Raw genomic sequence first — 23,546 nt, forward strand, 5'->3', positions numbered from 1 at the left:
GGTGAACCTGAAGGGCCTTCCTAGTTTTGTGTGTTACTGAGGGCTGTTTGTGGTGCTCGCCACCGCAATGGTTCTGTGGGTTGCATATTTGCAAACAGCACCTGTGTAATAAAGGTGCATGAGAGTGGTGTGTGGGTTATAGCTATGCTGTGGTGTGCCAGTTAATGTTGGCCTGATTTTCTATTTTCAGATGCTGATGATGTACTTGGCAGAAATGAAGAAAAATATCACCTACCCTGATTCTTGCCACACTAGTTAGTTAACCTGAAACACTTAGATATGGCATGTAATTACTCTTTTTTTTTTTCATAAGGAGAAGCATACTGCTTAAAACAAGAGTGTTTGTCTCCTGTTTTTGTTTGTTTGTTTTTGTCTCTAGTGATGGGAAGATAAACAGCTGGTGAAGCCTTTTGGGAGTATGCTTGGAATTTACAACAATTTGCATCTGTTGACTCCCTAAATCAGAGGTAGCGTCTAGCTTGGCAGCTCTCAATGTATATATCCTTCAGAAATTTGTCCAGCTGACTGTGCTACATGTACGCTTGCAGTACACGTAACATCCTGCAGCAGGGTGTTTCGCAGTGTAGTCAATGTAGGAAGAATCACTTTCTTTGCTTTCAACCTGACATTTCATGCCACTGTTGGTCTGGTTGCTATTTTACGAACTTTTCCAATTCTAGCATGTCTTGCTTGAGATGGTAGGGTTGAAAATGCATAGTGTTCACGTTACGAACATACATTGGATTTAGAAAGTGGCATAACTATTACCTGATTTCTCAGTGTATTTCCTAAATATTTCTGACATTTAATACGTTGTTGAATACTACTAAGCACTGAGCTGCCGTTGTCCTAAACATACCTATTAAGTTTCCAAGATTACACTCCTGAAGTGCAATGGTCTGCTCAGTCATAAGTACTCTACTCATAATATAGAACATTTTTCCCCCCTTGCGTCACTGAAAATTACTTTATTGCCAGTCACTGAAGGCCCAATTCAGTTGCCGATATGTAGGTGTCTAGCTCTACTTTAGGTGACATAGTCTATCTCACTGAGGCTTCAGAAGGACATGGGACTCCATTAGATCCTGTGCCAGAACCACTAAGATGTCTCCTATGTGCTAGAGCAGGAGTGTGGGTAATTGAGCCATGAGTATTTAAGGTCTTTTTGTAATTCTTCTCAGACGCACTTCTTCTTTTCTTCCATGAACAACATGGTATGAGGAGGATTTGTCTTTTCATTCCTCTTTTCAATTCCATATTCAAATTATTTACATATAAGGACACAGATATCAATGATCATTGGTGACTTAGCTTCACTGTCAAAAATGACTGTTTACTTAGTCTGTTTCCTATCTTTTAACCACATTTTACTCCATGCAAGGATTTTCTCTTATTCCATGGTTGCTAGGTCTTCTTAAGAGCCTTAGGTAAAAAAAAGTGTTGAAACTCTTTCAGAAATCTAAGCAAACTGTATCTCTCCGATCTCCCTTATCCAAGTGCTTGTTGACATTTTCAGAAAATTCCATACCAAGCTTGAACACAAGATTTCTCTTTACGAAAGCAATGTTGACAAAACCCATATTGACTTTTCCCTAGAAAAACCCTATGGGTTTTTTCCCCTACCTGCTCATGTATGCATTAATTCTAGTTGCTACTAATACGTGTAGTACAGGTATCAGTTTTTGTATGATGTAACATTTGATACAATCCACTCCTTAGATGCCAGGAAAGTTTTAAGCAAGAAGTTACATCACAGTTAGAATTTCAGTTATTGCATCCTTGAGTTTCTTGGATGAACACTGTCTAGTCTTGCAAATATGTTACTGTTCGTTTTGTATACTCTTAATTCAAAAACCTTTTTAAAGTCAACATTTCAGTTAGAAGTGGATTTTTTGAGAAGGCCCATGATGTAGTGTTCAGCAGTAAAACACAAACACAGGAAGTTCTCTAAGGATTTCCACTATGGCCTTATCATCTCTGAGCGCTGCTTTTGTACTCAGCTTGGTGGGTTTCAGAATTTCTAACAAGTTTCTGGTACTTGGTACGCTAAGACTATTGAAGTCCTCTCAAATCCTCTTGGAAAGGATTTATCGTTGAGTTTTATACCTTTCATAAGTATTTCCTTCAATACATAACCCACCAAGGTTTTTTTGTTTGTTTTTTCAAATTAAAAGTTGTATTTTGTTTAGTCTTGTGTGAAATATTGTTTCATATTTGTGCTTATCCTTGTTGCCTCCTTCTGTATCTTTAAATATATAGTATATCCATAGTATTTATCCTTTTCCTCTGCTTATGTCTTAATTCTAGTGACGTTCCTATTTTTTGACCTCCACTCAGTACACAGTTGAGACTTCAGCAAGCTGAAATTTCACCCTGATTGCAAAATCTCTTTTCCTAAGTAGCGACAACAAAACTATTCGTCATTGTTAGTGTTTGGTGAAGGTTATAGCTTGGAATTTTCATTTGCTATTTTATCAGATGCCATTTAATATTGCAGGATCTTTCTGCAACTTTTCAGAATCAACTTTAGATAGGACTGTTTGGAATAGTTTTGTTTTATCTGCAAACTATTTATGCCTATTTTCAGATCATTTATGGAACACAGTACAGATCCATTTTTTTATTGATGGGTGGAATTTCTTATCTATTTTGTAGCTCGTCTAGGCAAGATACAGAAAATCAGGTAAAAGCTTTCTTTTTCTGTTATCAGTTTGTTTTCCTACTCCATATGTTTCTTTCTTCCATTTATTTCTTATCTCACAAGGACACCCTAACATTAAAAGTTGTTTGATTGTAAATATTTTTAGGGTTATGGACTGTTTGTGATTTGTATTTTGATGAAGTCTAGCACAAAACAGTTGTGTGGATTACATTAAAATATTTAGACACTATAATAGTAAAATAGTAAGTAGTAATTAAGAAAAGTGTAATTGATTTGACATTATTGTTTATCCCATGTTAATAAGAATCACATATTTTCTATTGGTAGGGTAGTTTGATTGCATGTCTGGGTGCAATGTATTATTATTTTCATTTATACAAACATCATCTTGCGTCCAGTACAAGAGCACTCTGGGAGCTTGTTGATACCTGGTTCAGTAGGAATGCATTCTTCTCTTTCTCCATTAGGGAATTTGAATTGTTCTTTGTGTGTTTAAGGTCTAAACAAGGAAATGATAAATACCCGAGGATGTGATTAGAAATGAATGGGAGACAATATTTAATGTGTTTTGGAGGGGAATAGCACAAATGCAGTACACTGACATAGAAAAGAAACAAATTTAATATAAAATGTCTTTTCCTGTGTTAGCATTACAAGCTAGAGAAGTGCAGAGACAGCTAGCTGGACAGCTGACCCTGTTCAGAAGAAAAGTTCCTTTAGGACTAAGTATTTGGTGAAAGTCATTATCCCACTGACTAGGGCAATTCCTAAAATATACAATTTGACAATTTGGTTAGAAAGGAAGCTAGATTTTGCGTCAGGCCCTGGAGGACGATTAAGGATTACCTTTGTTTTTTAAATGTTTGAATAGTAAGTGATGCCCCAAAGGCAAAAGGCCTGATCTTGGTTCTGAGCTAACGAGATAAGCAGAACCCGACCCCACCCATGCGCCAGACTGTAGGCTGCATAAAGCTGCATCTTTTCCCATGGGAATCATTGGAACCCTGGCTATGTACGGCTTTTGAATCTAAATTGGGCAAAGTCCTGGGAAGTGTGGTGTCGTATAAGGAGTGTTCTTCCTCGGGGAGGAGGATGGAATGAGTGATTTTGTAAGTATCGTCTATTATGACTTTCAAGATCATCTACAAAAAAAAAAGTCTTTAAAAGCTCTTGGGAGTTTCTGAAAGCAAAATAACCCCCCCAAAATTTAGAACAAACAAACAGCAACAACAAACAACAATAGCAAAACCAGCAAACCATCAGTCGTGTTTGTGTGACGCAAAGAGGGCTTTGTGTTTATTTAATACGCAGGAAAATTGGACCTAGTGCCAAGAACAGACCTGCAAGAGTTAACAGACTCCAGAACACTGGTATACTCACATCTTTATTGCTGAGGTTAGGTCATCTCATCTCCCTCGTGCTGGTCGAGATGGTTCCGATAAATGAGATGTGGACTCTTGTGGCATGCCAGTTCTGTACTGCACATGAAAAAAAAATGTAGAAATTTCTGTAGAATCCCTCTCTTTTCCTTTTTCTTATTGTTTCTCCTCTCCTCTTCTATACTTGTCTCTCACCAAGTTGTCTGACAGTCTCCTCTCTTTTATCTCTACAGATATTTTTGCCCCATACACCCTTTCATTCCTCCAAAGGCCTGACCCTCACTTAGTGCTGTTAGGCCTGGTGTCACTTCCTAAATATGCACTATAGCCTTCCACAGGAATGACCCAGCAGCTCACGGCATTAATAGTCTTTTTCCCATTATTTCCCCTACCTATTCAGCAAGACAGAGACTTGGCTTCAACTCTTGAAATTAACATATTCCATTATTTTCTGACTACAGGGATCTTTTGTGGTCTTCTACGGTCTTCCAAGACTACACGACCCTACCTGCCGTGCTACTTGTGAGATCTGCTATTGCTGCAATCTAAAGGAAAACAGAAAGGCCAACATGGGAGAGCTTTTTCAAGGGAGAAACAACCTGAATTTGTTCTTCATAATTGTGAGTGCATGTTCTCCATAATTATAATCACACCTAATGCTTTTTTTGCCTGGAGCATATCAAAGTTAATCTTCCTAGGGAGGGAATGCACTCTTGTGAAATTACTTCCTGTTACAGGCTTTTTAAAACCCACAAAGAAATTACTTGTCCCTACTCTCTGACACAAAGTGGTCCCCATTTCTTATATCTGCCAGGAGATGGTGCTGCCATTCTTCCTTCTATTCCCTTCCAGTTCTTAGGAAAGGTGACACATGTATATGTAGAATTACACATATAAATATACTATATCTGACTGATGCACTTTTGTCCTAACAGGGAAGAAAAACACACCAACCTTTTTATATTTTAAAGCTTACTAATCTCTTAGAACTGGACATACATATTTAAGACCCATCATATATCAATGACAAAGCCATTCGGAGTTTTCCAAAGTTTTCCAATGCTCCGTGTCAGGAGGACGAATATAAAACATTAATCTTTACAGTTTGATGGGTAGTTTCCACAGTTGCCGTTCTCACCTTTACAGACATCTCTGGATGCACCCTATCATGGTGGTTCATGCTTTCACAGGTATCCCAGCCAGAGAACCAGAACTTTAACACTGCTTTAAATGGAAGCACGAGGCAATTTAAATCTTTTCTTAAATCACATCAGGCAATTTAGGCAATTCTCTTAGCATCAATGCTGGTGTGAACAGGTCCTGTAGCCCCTGGTTCCAGTGTGCATGCCTTACAAAGTTTGATCTGGCAAGACCTTCCAGGTTGTATCAAAGGGACACATTCTGGTCTGTTTGATCATTTTGACTGTGATAGCATATTTGTAATTTTTAGTCTACCATCAGCACAGGGCTTACATTTATAAATATGCATAAATACAGCAGAGCAATATACTTTTAGTTCAAAGGATCCATTTTTTAGCTTTGCTATCTTGGTACTGGATTTTCTTTTCACCAGTGATTTTATTTTAATTATTATTTTTTCTTGTACCAGATTTTCTCTTCACCAGTGAAATATTTTGATAACACTCATGGCTACAAAAAGAAAGAAAAAAGGACAAAACCTCATTTCAAATTCCTAGGCTTTTTTATGTTTTGAGTCTAAAATTTATCCTGGTGATTTCTCTTTCCCACAAAACAGATGTCACAGACACTGGTAAAAGTTAACCTCTTTGGCACTGATCCCCTGCTTTTCAGATGATATCAAGTATTTTTATTGTTTCTATTTTCTTTCCTAAGAAAGCAAGCTTCTCTGATTTGAAGTACAATCGAAGGAAACAGAATCAAAGTATTAGGTAAGATAAAATGTACTTCTGGGCAATATTTTTTGATCAGGCTAATACATCTCTAAAAAATAACGTTAATGTAAGGAGTGCTCATATGGATCTTTTGGAAGGTAATGGAACATGGGCTAGTGTCCGGCTGTACTATTTTGATGTATGAGATACACAGAAAACTGACTGCCAGCATATGCCAGTAACCCAAGTGCAACCTGGCAGCTGAACAACTGAACATACGTCTACTGAACTGCAAAAAAATTGCCAGAAATTTTAACAGATTAAATTTGCACACTTGAAAATTTGGAGAGATCGGTTAGGAATTTACTTTACGCTGACTGCTTTGACCATGTATTTGTGTGTATGTGTACATACCTATGTCTATGACTCTCTATATATACAAATGGCTCCTGTACAGGCTTAGTTAGAACTATAAGGGAAGCTTTATAAGGGACAAATGAAACTCTTTGGGACAAACTCTGAGATCAGTTTACAGTGACTTTAAAAGCAGGTTTATTCTCATAAGCGAGGGTTGCAAGGTGGAACTCTTGTGTTTTTTCTACAAGTTGCATTGGCGATGCACAACAGTATAAATAGAGACTTAAATGTTATGAAAAAATAATGTATTGAATGCTGTACAATCTACATTGCCAAGAAACAGAAAAAGAGTGGGCTAGAAAAAGGCATTGCTGGAATGCATTAATGCCATCTAGGTTTTTGGCAAGAACTCAGAGAGCAATTCGTGGAATAGAAGGAATGTAGCGTTAGACTTTGCTTGGTATTCTCATTAGAGCTGTAGTAGACCACACTTGTGAATGTGGCATTGCTGAGAATTGCTTGGAAAGAGACAAATGCCTGAGCCGAGCAAGTATGACCATGCATCTTCCTTGGGTTCCACACTGAAAACAGGAGCTCAGAGCCTCTTGCAGAGCCAGGTGCTCTTGAATAAACATTGTGCTGTGTTGAAATGTTGCAGCGATTCTCCTCTTATAAAATGAGAAATTGTGTGTCTGTCTTAAGGCTCCTCTGGGTACAATCTTGAAAGCCTCTATTGAGGGGGAAGACCAGGACAAGAGGAGGAAGAAATTCAGATCTCCTGTAGCAGCCTAGTAGCTTAGCAGCAGCAGGACAGGGTGGAATTACCCTAACTTGCACCACTGGCTGAACGAACCTATTTGCACCATAACTGGAGGAATGCAGGCAGCTTTTTGCTGAGCTGGTAACAGCCCTCAGTGTCAACAAGATATCAACCTGTTCAGAAGGTTGATCCTCCATCTATATTTTTGACCCTGTCAACTCACTGTTATCTGAACAACATCAGTATGAAGCATTACTGCTCCAGGTAAGCGAGTGCACAGAGCAGAAAATCTGGATCCAACTCCTCACAGTTCTTTCTCAGGCAAAATAGTCCTGCTCACTATGTGAGAAAGACCAAGAGGATTTATTTCTAAGTCACTTCTTGGCAAAGGTCACCAAATGCCTTGGGTCTATGAACACTGTATGAGCAAAATCCACACATGCCATCTATTTCCAAAGAGAAAAGGAAATCTCTGTGAGCAGTATGCATCAGGGACCCCGATTCACCACTGCAAAATGGGACAGCACGTGTCTGACTTGCAGGTGACCTTCTGATGTCAGGCTCAGGGGCACCAGCTGGCTCTCTTTGTCTAACAGCCTGGGTTCAGATTACCCAGCTGGGCCATCCTCCAACACGAAGGAGATGATGCAGGAGCCACACTTCAACTGCTTAAGACCTATGTGTTATTCAAGAGTCATCTGCCCATTGACTGAGATTTCAATCATTGCATTTGTGTCTTTGTATTTATATGCCTTTGATCTCTCATGTTTGTGGTGCCTCCTTTCTATCTCCATGCAGGCCTTTCAATCCCACATGCTGGAAATGTGACTCATATAATTGCCCCTCCCCAGTCTTGCCTGGTTACACTCTCTTTGATTTGCTTACCAGCTAGATCTATTGCAGGACACACAACAGGAAGATAAAGCAAAGCATGCTTCCATGGGACACTCCTGTCTCAGAAGAGTGCTGCTGGAAGGCATGTTCCCTGGCTACACCCGCACAGGCTGTCATCGTTCTCCTGGCCTACCTGTACATTTGGAGGTTTGGTTAAAAGCATACTCTTTGTAGTGGTTGTAAAAAATCTTGACATCTGCCCTCTGGGTCAGCACATACACCGCTGAACTACCTCATTCATTGAGCTGCAACTTAAAGTGTGATGGTAGCACAGCTTTGCATCATAAGGAGCAGTTTGCTGATTCTCTAGTCAGAAGTGTAAATAGATTGGTAGCACCCAAAGAGCTTGGACCATTAGAGTGTAGTTAGCTCTCAAAATTTATTATACTCTGTTATTAAGATCCTACCTGAAAATTCTGTTGAAAACACATTTTCATATGATTCTGCAGAGCCAACGCTAGTGGCTTATGGGCCATAGTAAGGAAATAACTGGCCAAAATACTCCTTCACCTGTAAGTAACTCAAGGTACCTTGAGCTACCTTTACAGAAATTGGAAGGCCTTCCACTAGGTCATCACCTTGCTGTATGTGACTCAGTTTTCCAGTGGTAGTATATATTGATATACTTTAAGTATGTCCACGTAAGTGCTATGTATTCGTAATTATTGTGCATCTGTTGATGTAAAGCACCTTTCAATTCCTTTAGTTAATTCAGTTTAAAAGAACCGGGGAATGATCTGAAAATGAGCACAGCACTAGATGCATTTTTAAGTGATTATTTTAGAGGTAAGGGAGTTTTTTTTTTTTATGAAAACAGTAATACTTAGAGCTTCTGTTTCTCACCTGTGACTGCATATTGTTAATGGTGAAGAACTGGTAGGCAGGAAGAAGCTTTTAAGGTCCCTAAAGCTGCTAGCACAGGCGCAGAATTTACTGCTAATCTAGGACAGAAGTCATACTTGCTTATCACTCTTTAATGTTTTTGATCTCAAAAGAATATTGCTTTATACTTAGGGATGTTAATAGGGCTGTTTGTAAATGAAAGTATTTTGCACTTGAGGGAAAAAATAATAAAGCTAATGTTTGAGTACGTCTGTTCTGAGCAAGTGCCTGTTAGTTAAGGTAGTAGGTAAACAGCTCTGTAATCAAAGGAATCAAGCTCTTTTGAAGTTGCTGAAGAAACATGTGACAAACATCATCAAGAATGCAGTCCATATCTCTAAGACACACATAATAGACCTGATTCTGATCTTATGCTACTTGTATGCCTGTCTTCAAGTATGCAGGGCTTCATTTACTCTGCTACCAGAAATCAGCAGTGGGTAACTCTTCTTGCTTTCTCAGGGACACAGAAAAGTTGACCCCGTGGGACCAGAGCAAAGGAGGACTCTGAGACAGGCCAGGAAGAAGGCCATGAAAAATGTGGCGGTCCACAAGGTAACCAAGAAAAATCATGTCTATCAAAAAAGATCAGACTCTGTAATGCTGACAGAGCTTTTGATCTTGCAGTTGTCCCCTTGATAACCTTGTCTGCTCTGCCTTTTCTTTTCCCTTTGAGCTCCAGAAAAACTATTCCAGTTTCACCAGTTAAATGGTACCGAGGATGGTTTGTCCTTGGGTGTATCTGTAATTAAACTGCACTGAACTTTTAGGTACATTGTTTTTTTGCCCCCGTCTTAAGAGTACAGATTATTAGTTTTTATTAGCGTCCGAGTAATAGCAATCTAAAGCATAATTCACCAAGTCTCACTCTTCAAAATGCAATAATAGTTCACCAAGAATGAAAACATTACCACTGACTATACATACATATTTGTACTCAACAGCTTATTGTAACAAGGAATAAAAATAAAATAAAATAAGATTGTCTAAAAATAAAAGCAGTTAAGATCTTCAGGGAAAAACGTCTAGATTACTGTTTATAAGTATAGTGAAATGACTATAGTGCTGAATTTTAACACAGGAGTCTAATGTATCAGTGGATTAGTAAGAACAACTATGTTAATGTTTTCAATACTATGCAGAGTATCAATACTATTTAGCATAAATTGTGTTTCAAAGACAAAGCCCTGAGCAAGTTGTAACTTTGATGTTGAACCTGCTTTGAGGGGAGAGTTGAACCAGCTCATTTTCAGAGTTCCCTTCCAGCCTCAATGGTTTTACAATTCTAAATTGTACAATTCTAAATTCTAAAGCATTACTAAAGCTAGGCAGCTTTTATTAAAATAGTTGCAGTATTAGTTGCTGACACCATTGTTTATCTGATGGTAAGAATAATACCAGTGTGATGTTAAGATATAAAAAGTTATAATCAGTAAAGTATAAAAAACAGTTTATAAATGCATGTGCAATTAGAGTAAAATAATTTAGCATGCAGAGACATTTTTGTAAGATCTTTAAATGCACATTACTCCTCTTGCTCCTATTAATGCAAAGATTTTGCATGCATAATAGAAAGTAAACCTTCAGTTTTTTTCTATTTTATGAGTTTAGCAAACTTTTACATTGTTTTTTCTCTGCAAACCTCTAGCATTTCCTATAATGACTTAATGTTCATATGAGATATTTGAAAAGTTAAATTTAACTAAAGAAAAGGTATCTAACTGGTTATTCATATGCTGCACTACAAGGACATACGCCAAAAAAGGAGTTTCTCTCTGTCTGTAAGGACTTCTACTCATATTTCTGTTTCTCCAGACAACGTGACCTGTAATTACTGTGCCAAATGTGTTTTTAAATGACCTAACATGCCATAGTCAAAGTAATGTATATAGTGCAAAATTTGAACTTTAACAACATTTTTTCTGTCTCCACTTGAGAACAGAAATATGAGTTATGAAAAGGCTTGAGCGGCTCAGAAGACCGAAAACTTACAGCTGATGATGTGTGGTTACTGGCGCGGGTTCAGCCTAGGTCCTTAGTAACCAGAAGTTGTTACCATCTGATTATAACCAATTTCCAAAATGAAATGAGTCAGTCTTCTACAAACAGGCATGGTCACAGCTCATAAATAACACACACACAAATACATAAAAATATATATGATGTATATAATACATATAATATATAATGTATACGAATATCATGTACCTATTTAAGTATACACACGAGCAGTATATATCCCACCCTTTTACTTCCTATAAGCGTGCTGCATCTTTTAAGTTGCAGTTTTAAGGTGGGGATTCAAAATACTCTTGGCTTCTCATTTAAAATTAATAGGAATCTCACCCTACGTTATTTCATTTTAGTCAGCTAAACTTTTAGTGAACTAATTTTTAGTGGATAATTGTTTTATTAATCCACTCTTCTCCCATTTCCTTGATTACAGGCATTATTACCAGGACATTTCATTCTGAAGCACTACACAAATGTCCTCCCACACAATAAAACGTGAGAAAACTGAAGACAAAGTTTGTCTATTGATACTTAAACTTGTTTTTAAACCTAAACCCAAGTGCAAAAGGTAGGAAGAAATTTGGATCATACAGAACAAGTAAGAACTGTAGTAAGACATGTTTGCTTGCTATGCCTCTGTTCTTCTAAGGTGCCCTTTGGATTGATGGTTCTGCTAGGGATCCCAAGGTTCCCTACTTGGTGAAGGTCATTTTTTTTCTTTTAGATAAAAAGACTTTTCTTTTTGTGAGATTTACTTTTAAATCTTGGGAACTTTCATTACTGGACAGTATTACTCCCCAAGTGATATTTACTATGCAGCCTTCAAGAATGCGACTCTGGTATCACTTTGTTTAAACCAACATAAAAATTACAAGACCAAATCCAGAATCCAATGCAAATCAGACAAATAAACCTAAGTCAAACAAATAGGGGTGTTTAAAAAGTCGGTCATGCACAGGCTTTTATTAGTTACACAGCCAACACTGCATTAGTCCAACACAGTCTGCATTGCCATGGGGAGGGATAGTCCTCCTCATCTCTCCTCCCACGCGTTCCTCTTGTTCCAGAGCCAGCCGGCGTGGGGGCCAGCACACGGCTGGGGAAGCGATACGTGAAAGCTGTCCATTTTCATAATCAGTCTGGCATTCAGGCCACCTAATGCCAGCCTGAGGGAGGCACTAGGGACGAGCACAGCTGAGAAGGCAGAAGGTTTCAGAGGCAATACGGTTTGTGTTGGATTACATCGACCACATAACTATGGCCTCAGAGGGATACATGCAGTGCAGTAACAGGTTATCAGCACAGGAAGCGCAGTAAGGGAGAACAGGTTGCCAATGGAGCTTTCTATCAAGGCAATATCCATTTAACGAAACAGTCCTCATGCAGCACTGGCAGCAAGTATAAATCAGCATAGCCTTTGGGTTGCTCTAATTTCTACGGCTCAGCCTGATACATTTCATCACACAATGCTGCTTAAAAGCTATGCTTAGTGTTGCTAAGCCCAGGATCCGAACAAGGATATTTGAAATAAGAAAGCAAGTAAACAAATTACTAATAGCAAATAGAAGTTTTGGGAGTGGGTGGACACACATGGATATGAAAGCTGAGTGACAAGGAAGAACAAAGAAAAAACATGCCAAACTGCATTTACTAGTTACTTTTGTCTCAATGAAGTAGGTCTCAGAGGGAGTTTCCCTGAACAGCTTTTACATCTTAAATACGCCTGTGGTAGAGGTCTACTCCAAAAAGCTTCACAAAACAGCTACTCCATATATCTGGGCTACAATACATGTTTTCAACGTCCTATAACACACAATGCCAACAGAAAAAGACTGAAATGCACAACCATTAAAAGTAAAATCACGAGAAGTGAGGAGAGATTAGGCACTGGGATGACCCTGGGTTTCTACAATAGTAGAAATATATGGAAAGTTCCAGCAAGGAGCAGTCTACCCCACGTTGCAGAGGAAGAAATACAGTTTACGTCAGTTTTTACAGAAGTGATCTGAGGGTAAAAATTCCTTATGGATCTCAGCTGCCTGGATCAGCAGATCAGAGTTGTGAGGAATCTCAAGGGGAAATACAGACTTTCAGATTATGTGGTTGTTTTGTACAGTTTTCCATCAAAACAACGTTAACCCTCTTCTCTTCATGTAGATCAAAGTCTTAAGTGCATTCTTGTAGTCGGTTCTCATCTTAGTGCTAAATGCAGGCTTCTCTGGACTTTGTTAGCTGGGCTTTTTTTGTAGGTATAATATGAATAATATTAACAGAGAATGATACAGATGGGATACGTTAGGTGGGAATAAAGTTTCAGATACAAACTCTGAAGTATGAGGCTATGGTAATAACATATTACAAAGACTTTTCAAATGATACTGTTGTGCGTTATCTAGACACTTATTCCAAAATTCTTCACATGCCAGATAACATCTGACACTGTAAGACCACAGGCTACCTGCTGGAGAGAAAGCAGTCAGCTGGCAAGAAGCACCAAGTGATGGGAAAGGAAAATCTGACAAATCACCAGGGAAGATGTTACTTGTCAAAATTAAAAAAAAATTCTTTGGATTATGACTGTGAGATCACAGCTGATTTACGAACAGTAGCAAAAAGCAGTCTTAGCACCATTTTAACCAGCTATGCAGGGAGTGCTTTCACACCTTGGTGCGAGTTGGCACCACTTACCCTTGTCATTTGGATACAAGACGCTGATGTACAAGTAGTCAGTGCACTGCTAATCTTTCAAGATCTTGTTATAGATAAGTTGTTTAGGATATTATTCGTGCAGGTAGATCTAAGGCAGATTATCCCTGCAGCTGCTTCTTTAAGTTAGCCTTTCTCCAATCTTGCTTATATTCATCTATCAGCTGCATCGAGCAGATGTCTTGTGCAGCTGAGACAGCAGTTCCGAATTCCAGGCAGAGCAGATGGCCAGTCAGTTTTAAAGGTTGTGTCTAAAAGACCAACATAGACATCGAAAACTATCGGGTGTTCAAATAATCGGCACATGCAAGGTGGTGGAATCAAACATGGCAGGCCGTTTGTCACACAGGGAGGTAAGTTTTCCGTATTCTTTTACCCTCACTGTCAGTCATGTGCTTGCATGACTAGCTGCGGAATCAGAGACAGCTCTAATGGAAAAGAGAAATTAGGTCATCTGGTCCATCCTCGCTGCCAGGGCATGACTGTTCCCTACAGCGTATCGCTTCCCACACAGTTATCTTTCCAACTGTCTTTTGTAAGATGGAAACATAATTCAGAGTCCCATTTGACTACGACTGCCAGAGCTGACTTCTATTTGGACGAAAATGCTTAATGAGAATTGGAGACTCGGAGCTAACAATTTTAAATACATGTAGAAGAAAAAAGGAACCCCCCCCCCCCCAAAGCTCAGAATATACCAGCGAGATTCTCATCTAGTAAAAAAAAAAATGAGAAAAAACTCTGCAATATTTGGGATAATCGGGGACACTGTTTTCACTCAGACAGGAAATAGTTTATGACTCGATTCTACAAATTAAACAATGGTTTTCCTGCTAAAGAATCAAACAACTCGTTCAGTAAGTAGTTTAGGAAGTAGCCAGCACTCGTGATGCTCTGGGCAAACTCCCACCAGGAGACTCAGCACTTGCAGCAGCTGACTGTAGGTAGATATTCAAGGTTGCCTTGATAAATTACTCCGAGTACTCGAATCCCCACCGTTCCGCAGAACATCTCAATGTGGAAGCACTCACTGTACAAAGCAGGATTGGTTTACCAAGAAAAAAAAATTGAACCAAAAAACGGACAAACAGTGATAGTGACATTTCCTTACATGTGAGGAAGTGGCCAACTACTTCCCTTTCAGCAGCTTTAGCATTAGTAACTTCCATGCTCCCCGCAAATGAGAATAACTCGTCCTTTAGTCCCTTGGCTCTTTTACCACACTAATCAAATATCTCCAGTGGTTTGAATCGGTAAGTAGCAGTCCAGATGTTTCCTGACAGACTGATCTCCTTTCCCTGTTTGCTCCGTTTTCAGCAGCATAGCTTGGCTTAAGGATCCACTTTCTTAAATTAGGCAGGGATTCTCTAAACTCTGCTCAGCTTTGCTATAGCTTTTGCCACCAAATTCTCAGCCTTCTATACTTTCACGTTCATCTCCATCAGCTCTTGTAGTGACATTTTTTATCATTACCCTTCGCTGGGGAATTGTGTGCGCACTGCATCCTTGCAACAACATTTTCACTGGAGAGGGCTCAAGAGCATTTAAGGGACTTCTGCAGAAACCCAGCAGCTCAGAAACAAGCACATCATGACAAAATGAGCAGTTTCTTCCCTAGAACGTCTCTGGAAAGATGACAACCACTGCAACCTCAAACACAAGTGCATTTTTATGTCCCACCAGAAGACCTGCAGGCTTTCTTGGCAAAACACAGGTCTTTCCCTTCTCCATCAAAAAGAAGAGTGCTTTCTTCTTTCTGTCAGTGTCTCAGACTTAAGGAATTAGACAGATTACTCTCTGCAGTTACCTTAATAAGTGAGCAAATTAATCCACAGAGCTTCCCCGTTTGTTTCCAGAAAATTAAACTCAGGACTAAAAAAAATGACAAGGTTATTTAATCTCTTCTATAAACCCACAAGTCACTGTCAAGCTCTTACCATGCTACTTATCTGTAAAGTCTATAAGTCTACATTGCAATTAATTCTTTTAGAAAAATAACGCTTGACCTTGTTTTAATTTAAATGGGTTTTATCCCATGTTTTTACATGGGATAGTTATTACTCAGCTAGCAAGAAAATGTCAAAAGAAGTCAGTGATGGAAGCAAGTTCACCATTTCAGGTGTGGTTTCCTTGTGACATACACAAGCAGCCAGGAAAGTCCATTTAGCACTGTCCACAGCTGGTTGTGAAGCTTTACCATAATGAAAACGATTAGATCCACTATGCCATGACAATTTTAATCAGTTTTCTTGAAGTAACAGGTTTTTAGACTCCACTTGGCGAGGAAAAATGTGATTAACAGAAGAATGCACTAAATTACAGTGCTTTTGTGGGTGTAACAATTCCATACCATTAGGGAGAAACAAAGCCCCATTCTAGTATTGCAAATGCACTGAACAGTCATCTCGCCCATTATTCTCCCTGTTCCACCGCTTAATTCAAGTGATTTATTAATTAGCAACGAGGCCTGCCTAGTTGTTTCTACAAGTGAAATTTATAGTCAAGGAATGAAGAACAAACCTTCCAGATGCTGATATCCATCTCAGATGTGTATCTGCTTGGGGAAAAAAGTATTCTGTGTTACATTTAGAGGGATTGAGCATCTTTAAAAACTGAAGCCCTTTTTTTAAAAAACTGAAGCCCTTTTGACAAGAACAAGCCACCCTCTCTCTTCTGGTTCTAATTGGGAAAAAAAGGGTATTTGCAGTTGACCCATCAATCGAAGGAGACAGACAAGCAACATGGTGTGCCAATGATTAATAACCATCTTGTAAAATGGTGCAGTAACAAGCAAGCCACCTTTATAAAGAGCAGCAATTTGAAGAAACAGAACGTCTGTTTGTTGTGAAGGTCAATGCACATACTGGTAAAGAGCATTCTATTCAGCAACTAAAATGAGAATTTAAAGATTCCTCCTTCTGCAGCTGGTTTCCTTCTAAAATACAGGTTTTGTGCACGCACAGCACAAAACGCCCTCCTTGCCTATGAAATAATCATTGACAAAATGCCAATCTAACCACCGCAGACCATCTATAAACAGGATCCCTGCCTAAAATCAGCAAAACTTAGAGCAAAACGACGTGCAGCATTGAGATCTGCCTCTGAAAACCAGTTACTGTTTTGGATACATGGAAGCTCTGCAATGCCTGCCATTCCTGCACGGCACAAAAGGTGCCTGGAGCACTCCAATCCATCACCCCAGGATTCCTCTCTGTACAGCCCTCCTGACAGGGGAATGCTTACTGGCTTAGTCGACGGGCAGGACTGATGAAAATACAAATGGGTAATTAAACTGGCCAAGAGTAAGCTTTATATTTGAATTTCTAGCTCTCAGCAGAGTGAGGACCTGCAACAAGCTTCAAGTCATGGAGGAAGAAGAGAACCTAAATATAAGGATTCCCTAAATATAAGGTTTCTCAAACACGCTGGGTGCTGCCTGTGATGGGACTGAGTGGGAAGTGATGAACTAGGGGCTCTCCTTCCATCTTATTTTAAGTACGTAAGCCATGGCAAACTTTGTCCCACTTTGAAGCAAAGCTCCCTGGTTAGGTTGGCACACTTAACACTTCCTTCTCCGTAGGAACCATTTATACTATTTCTATAATTTTTTTTTTTATTTCTCTATATATATTTTTTTAATCAAAGCCGCAGTTTTTGAACCACATTCCACATCTCCACCAGAGATGACTGCGCATTCAGTACAGAACAGCACATAAAAGCATTTTTTATTGCCTGTAACCGAATGGCACTCCATACACACTACAGACATCTTCTGCCTTGACCACAGAAGAACCTTCACGCCTCTGCACATCCGTGCACCCCTCTGCTGAAATGAAGAGAGATTTTAAGTTCTTTCCACTTCAGAGATAAGAGAGGGACGTTAGCAGTCAGTATTACTCTGATCTACAGGTAGTTCCCTCTCATGTCTTACCACGTACTTTCAGTAGTGATCATTTCGCCATCCCTTCTCCCCATCCAGGCTCCTACACACCTGGCTCCGAGACCATCCCCTCCTGTAGGTATCTTGAAGGTGCAAGAGGTGAAGACCCAGCAGTGCCACAAAGACAGCACCTCTCCCCTGACTACACAGCACACCCAGCCTTTGCTCCAGGTCCTTGAAAGTTACTAATTAGGCTGGGACTAACAAAAACATCGCTTTGTCTCCCACTGAGTTTACTGAAACCATCAAAGACCAGATAAAAATTGAGGAAAGGGACGTGATAGAATAGCAAAAACATGGAGTCAGATTGCCTTTAGCTGTAACAGCACTGTACAGGAGCATCCCTACAGAAGTTTAGGTACTCATTGAGAAGCTCCTCCTGGTCCCCAGTGATAAAACCACCATCCACCCCTCGCGCAGAGCTTAACAGCCAACGACCATGACAGTAACCAACTTTCCACTTGACAGAACACTGACCAGGCATTAACATTCACTTCAGGCACTCAGGCATAGCTAAATATTAACACATTTATATACACACATGCACGAGAAACCTCAGCAGGAGGATGCATTTTGCTATGATAGACCTAAAGCTATTATCAACGGTGTCTGCATAAAACCCTACCCAAAGACCTGATCTATACAAACCGAGTTACGTTCTTGGGGTTCTGTATTTCAATTGATTCATTCTAACATTATTCATCGCTTAATTCACCTTTAAAGTTCACCAGCTACTGAAATCTTTAAGTCAGATAGTAAGATCTTGTTCAGACCATTGATTCCGAGTAGGATTTACCAAATTAGCTAACAAATTGAATTTAAACCATCTATACATTTAAGCCAATGGAAGTTACGCTAACAAAAAGCATTTTTAATGGCAGCCCGGATTTCTCAGAAGAGATGACAGAGCCATTTCTATGAAATAGCACTGACACAAGTCTTACTCCACAGCCCCAAAAGATCCAGTTGCCTCCCAGTTTACAAGTTCAGACAACTGCAGGCATAAATTCTTCAGGTTAGGAAATACTTCAGGTTCTCCTCACAGAACTTAAATGAGCAAATTTAAGGCATTTTGCGCTACCGAGGCTATGGTATGTCTAATTGACGCCCCAAATACTTTTGAAAGACTGAGTTATGTGAAAAATGTCATTATGTACAGCTTTGATACTGTCACTGCTGAGACCAAATTTCATTGTTCTGTTTATAACATTGGTTTTCCTTGGAGAGCACAGTTTAAGTAGCTCAGAGTACAGAAACAAAACATCTCTTTTCTCCCCCTCCTTTTCCTCCTTCTCTTCCATGACCACAACAAGCCCCCGTTATTGTTTCCCAACAGATTTATGACAATCCTGAAAGACCCAGCATCTGCTCAGCAACAACACAGTCAGCAGCCATACATTCATTTGAAAACAGAACTGAAGAAAATGAGGAAAAAAAAAGGGCAATCCTCAGCCCCAGCAAATTTTCAAACTATCCTTTTGTTTGCAGACCTAGGGGGATTTCACAATAACGATGACCACAATAGAAGGAATGAGGATTTAACTAAGTATGGGGACTGGACAACTGAGAATATCATTTGTAATAGAAGAGCTTATGAGCCACTTCTAATGGCATTTACAGAATCTCTAGCTCAGATGATTCTTACGCTGATGTCAGATCACAGATAGCACACTAGAGACACACTTGCCTTAAACAAGTTTTCATATACAGAAATTGAAATTTTGAATCACTTAGTCACATAGTTGGGGGCCACACTTCATTATCGGATGTGTACTTATGTCTCTCTATCAGTTCCCAGATCCTGGCACAAAGACTAGGTGGCATACCTCTATGAAGTCAGAGTCTTCACAGTGTAGTGGAAAATATCGTGGCAGTCATCCAGGGCTGGTACTAACATTTCACCCTTCCCACACTGGCATTTTATTCAGCTGAAAGCTGGCCAAGCTGTAATTGCTGAAGCTTCCAGCGGTCACGTCATCTGGCTACGCTTACACAAAAGAAGGCAGTTAGTTCTTGTTACAGAAATCTGGGATTTCATTGTAGAAGCGGGATTTCGAGTTTGTAGTTTTTCAGTAGTGTTGGGAATAAATTTCAGGTTTGCACTTTTCTTATATATGAAGTTTTACCAACAAATCTGCACTCTTGGTTTGACAAGGAATTCTGTGCAGATGAAAGAATTTTAGGTGGCAGACAATTCTCAGATATCGTTAGGATATTACTTCGGCTGTGTAGCCCACACTTGAAAACCACATTACCAGTTAAATCACAGACACATTCTGTATGTTCACCTAATTTCTAGTCACCTGAAGCAACATAGCTAAGTAGTGTGTGCTGTATTTGTTTTACACAACCATAAAATAATTTATCTTCTAGCATAACCAATAGCCTGGTATCACACCAGTAACTAGACTAGGAGAGAAAACAGTTCATCTGTTGATATTACTATTTTCAACAAAGAACTTGAGAAACATCAGTCTCCCTGTTTTGCTGATGAACTGAATTATAGCACAAATACCTGAATAGAAAAAATGGATTCAAGTGGAGTACCATCCTTACCACCATCACCCACCTGGCAGAGGAGTTAGGAACTCTAGAGCTCATTTTTTTCCATAGTACTCTGAAAATACTAAGAAATAAGTTGAGATGATTAACATACTAGCGTGAAATCCTTTGGAGAGATCAAAACAGAAACCCCGCCCCATAAGATTCACTGTATACAACTATCTTCAGCAGATGATCATCACATCTTTAGCAAGACAACTATTTTACCAAGGAGTCTTGGATGTTTTCAGTTGTCCACGTGCCTTGCAAAGAATAAACATGGCTCAGGATTTGATGTGTTACTCTGTCCAGCGTTTCCTAGGCTGTAGGGCATGTCCTCTTGGGGGAGGTGGGGCAGCACCTAAGTGCAAATTATCTGCTGGAACTGGAAGCCCTAATGCCCCATGAATATGCTTAATTAGCCTGGGTGTTACACTAATAATGGAACTTACCTGAGGGAGGGATGTGGACAGGGGACTTTCCAAAGGCATTTAGGAAATTATAGTCCATTATTTTTTTGTATCATCATCCTATTCCCCTATACCTTTTGTTGCCTTGTGGAAGTAACAGTACGAGAGAAAACGGTACTGCATTCAGCATTATTAAAAGAGCTGATGCTGCAGTTTCAACATGTATCTTTTGTACAAAATGGAGATGCAATAGACAAAACAGCTACAATTTGCCCATCTTGACAGACAGTAGAAGGAGCATTTAATAAATTTAGCTAATAAATTTAGGCCCAGATAGCAGTCCCGTAACAAACACTGACAACTCACTCGGCCAGTTGCACAAGGAAAGAAAGAAAAAGCAGTGTGCCAGCTGACAATGTAGCATATGCTGAGACAGCAACGAAAGCAAACTCTTAAATGAGCAGATAAAACCGACTGCTAGCATGTATGCACTGAAACATTTTTCCAGGAGAATGAGAGCACTTAGCAGTTAAAAACCTTTAAGGAACAAAGGATCAATAAGAGATGCATGGGGGAGGGAAAGAAATTATGAAACCAAAACACCGATTAAGAAGCATATGAGTTTATGTAGAATCCTGCCACACAATACTTTGACAGCAATTCAAAGTGACTGCATGAAGAAAATGGAACTGATACATTTGTTTGTTTTAAAAAGCAATGCATGTCAGTTGAAGCATACATAATCTGAACAGTTTTATTGTCGGAATACTCATTGTGCACACTGAAAAGAATGAACAAAACACATGGAAGGTGGAAGATGTACCATCAGAAATCTACATGGACTAGCAGTATGTCCTTTTTCATAACGTCATATCCTGTCTAGCCAGGACACTAACAGGAGTTAAATATTTTCAAAAACCCACCAACATGGGGAACTAAGAGGTAGAGGTTTAGAAAAAAACTTAAGTGAGCTAGAAAAAAAAGAAAAAAACATAGGCAGAGCAATCCATTATTACAAAAAGCTCCAAAAATTGGGGAAACAGTAACACTAAAAGCAGTCTAAGAACAACAGAAAGCAGGTTATGATGTGGCAGCACACAAACTAATGAGCTAGAGGACAGATTCCTTGGCATTCCTAATAGTGTATCTGAAATACCGTAACAATAATGATGACCATCATTGAAAAAAATGGGGGGACAGATCAGAGAATTTCAATAGATTACAAAAAAGGCGTAATTTAGGTGATAGGATTTGCAATCCAGGGAAGAAGAACAAGAAATGGGCTATTTTTTTTTCCTTAGGTCATTAATAAGGTGAAGCCATTAGCTCAAGTAGATTTAGTTACTGAGAAGTCCACATGTCAGATTAACTACAGAAAGTTATCCAGGATATTTTCAAAAATGCAAATTGTTCAAACATGACATGAGTTTGAGAGCAGACTTTTTACAAGTATGCACTATATTTGAGAACGACTTCTAGCACAAGATACTTAACTTTAGCCCTTAGGCAATTGCATGGAATTGTTACAAGTCAACAGTAAGTGGTTTATAAAATGTAATTTTATTTAATGTTACTTTGCTGTTACAGAGGGCATAACATTTTCACAAGGCTTTTTTGGGACTACAATCAATGATTAGCAACACACAATAGTGGTCCGAACTCTCTAAATAACAATCACTGGACAAACTTGACACCTTCTCACATGTGCACAAACCTGCATGGAAAAGTACTAAATTTTATACTTGGACATGTGAACTTCAATTGGTTTTCCCATTCCAGTGTATTAAGAAATGACATGCACTTTAGTCTGCCAAAAAGCACTGCCTGTACTCCGGCAGTAACATGCTGCTTCTAATACATAGTCAAGTGAATACCAGAACTACAAAGGCAGGAGTGTAAGTGAACTTTTATTGGGAAGGGATATCAACTTAAACAGCAGCAACTGAAAATTAAGAGTAGCCCCTGTTTTCAAACACGCAAGCTCCTGCATTACATTACAAATTGATTTGCTTCCTGTATAAATTTTCAAACTAGAAATGCTCAATTTTGTCTGGCCTGATACTTCTGCATCTCTACCGAAAAGAATACACAGTAGCATGTGGAAGTCAATTATGGGAAGGAAACCCTGCATAATAAGAAGGGAATGTGGAGAATTAAAAGCTATGTGGAACACTCTTTAGTTGCAATTAACTACATTTCCATATCTTACTGTAATATAAAACACAGTCAACTGGCAGGAACTGGTTCAGATTTGTTTTTAAATACCAGGTACACTTTAGTCCGCTACATAAGTGTTTGGAAGTTACTTATGTTTATATGAAATGAAGCTATTAATACTTTTCTACAGCAGTAACCGCACACCAGGAAGGCCAGGACAAACACAAATCAAGGAATGGAGTTTTCCCAAAGCTGCAGTGTGAAAAGACTATAAATTGATTTCCATACACATGGATGGGTTTTCTTTGCTATAGGAAATCCAAGTGGAGCTATAAGGAATGGAGACGTGTAAAAAGGTTTCTTGAGAAGGAAAGGGAGAATGACATCCCGTGTGCAGTTTAGTTTTCTGCACCTTCTGCAGCATCACATTCTTCTCCTGCACTGTCTGATGTCCATAACTAGAAAGAAAAGAAGAGCAGCGTCAGCTTTTGGAAGTGGAGATTTACTTCCAAAGAGGGACAACTATTAACTGTACAGAAAAAAGTATCAATTAGATGTAAGGATCTCTGCAAGTATCAGCGCACTGGAGCCGCAGAATCCCGGCTTCCAGTACTTGCTTCGGGAGGGGCAATTGGAAATGGTTCCCCATGCAGAGGGCACAACCAGCTCTGCCCCTCAGGTATTAAAGGCAGAACAGGCATCGTTCTCAAGTCCAGGCTTTTGTGCTTAATAGCACGGTACAACGTTAATGCTAGATCATTCAACAACTCCTAATGACAGCTTCCTGAATAACACTCATTTCAAAAGCAGAGGTCTGGATCCTAAGAGAGTGCCATTTCGATTAATGAAGTAAAGCATTTTACAATGCTAATAAAGACATTTCTACTGAAGGGCTATTGCAAAATTATAAATGTTGCTGCAATTTCAAGTACAGCAAATATTCACAGAGAGGATATTCTCTATAAAATTGCCTTCGTTACATATTTTAAGAG

The 23,546-nt window shown here is 39.2% G+C and overlaps 1 protein-coding gene and 1 long non-coding RNA gene across 5 annotated transcripts in view; one reads left to right on the plus strand and one right to left on the minus strand.

The window, feature by feature from the left end:
- On the plus strand, positions 1 to 22,221 carry LOC308192183. 3 transcript variants are annotated; one of them, XR_013948606.1, is made up of 7 exons: positions 1 to 286; positions 2,656 to 2,683; positions 4,503 to 4,661; positions 5,896 to 5,951; positions 7,915 to 8,052; positions 9,250 to 9,342; positions 11,234 to 22,221. It is a non-coding gene; the product is annotated as an uncharacterized lncRNA (long non-coding RNA). The 3 variants fall into 3 exon arrangements; XR_013948607.1 differs by having other exon boundaries at positions 7,915 to 8,040; XR_013948608.1 differs by lacking the exon at positions 2,656 to 2,683.
- YWHAQ (tyrosine 3-monooxygenase/tryptophan 5-monooxygenase activation protein theta) overlaps positions 21,939 to 23,546 on the minus strand; it is a 23,037-nt gene continuing 21,429 nt past the window's right edge. For both annotated transcript variants that reach the window (XM_080585466.1, XM_080585467.1), the window contains exon 6: positions 21,939 to 23,012. In XM_080585466.1, the coding sequence (XP_080441592.1) occupies positions 22,953 to 23,012 (60 nt within the window). In that variant the 3' untranslated portion in view covers positions 21,939 to 22,952. The remainder of the gene's footprint in view (positions 23,013 to 23,546) is intronic.

This window comes from Anser brachyrhynchus (assembly GCF_964034855.1).
Source record: "Anser brachyrhynchus genome assembly, chromosome: 3".
Taxonomy (NCBI): Eukaryota; Metazoa; Chordata; class Aves; order Anseriformes; family Anatidae; genus Anser; species Anser brachyrhynchus.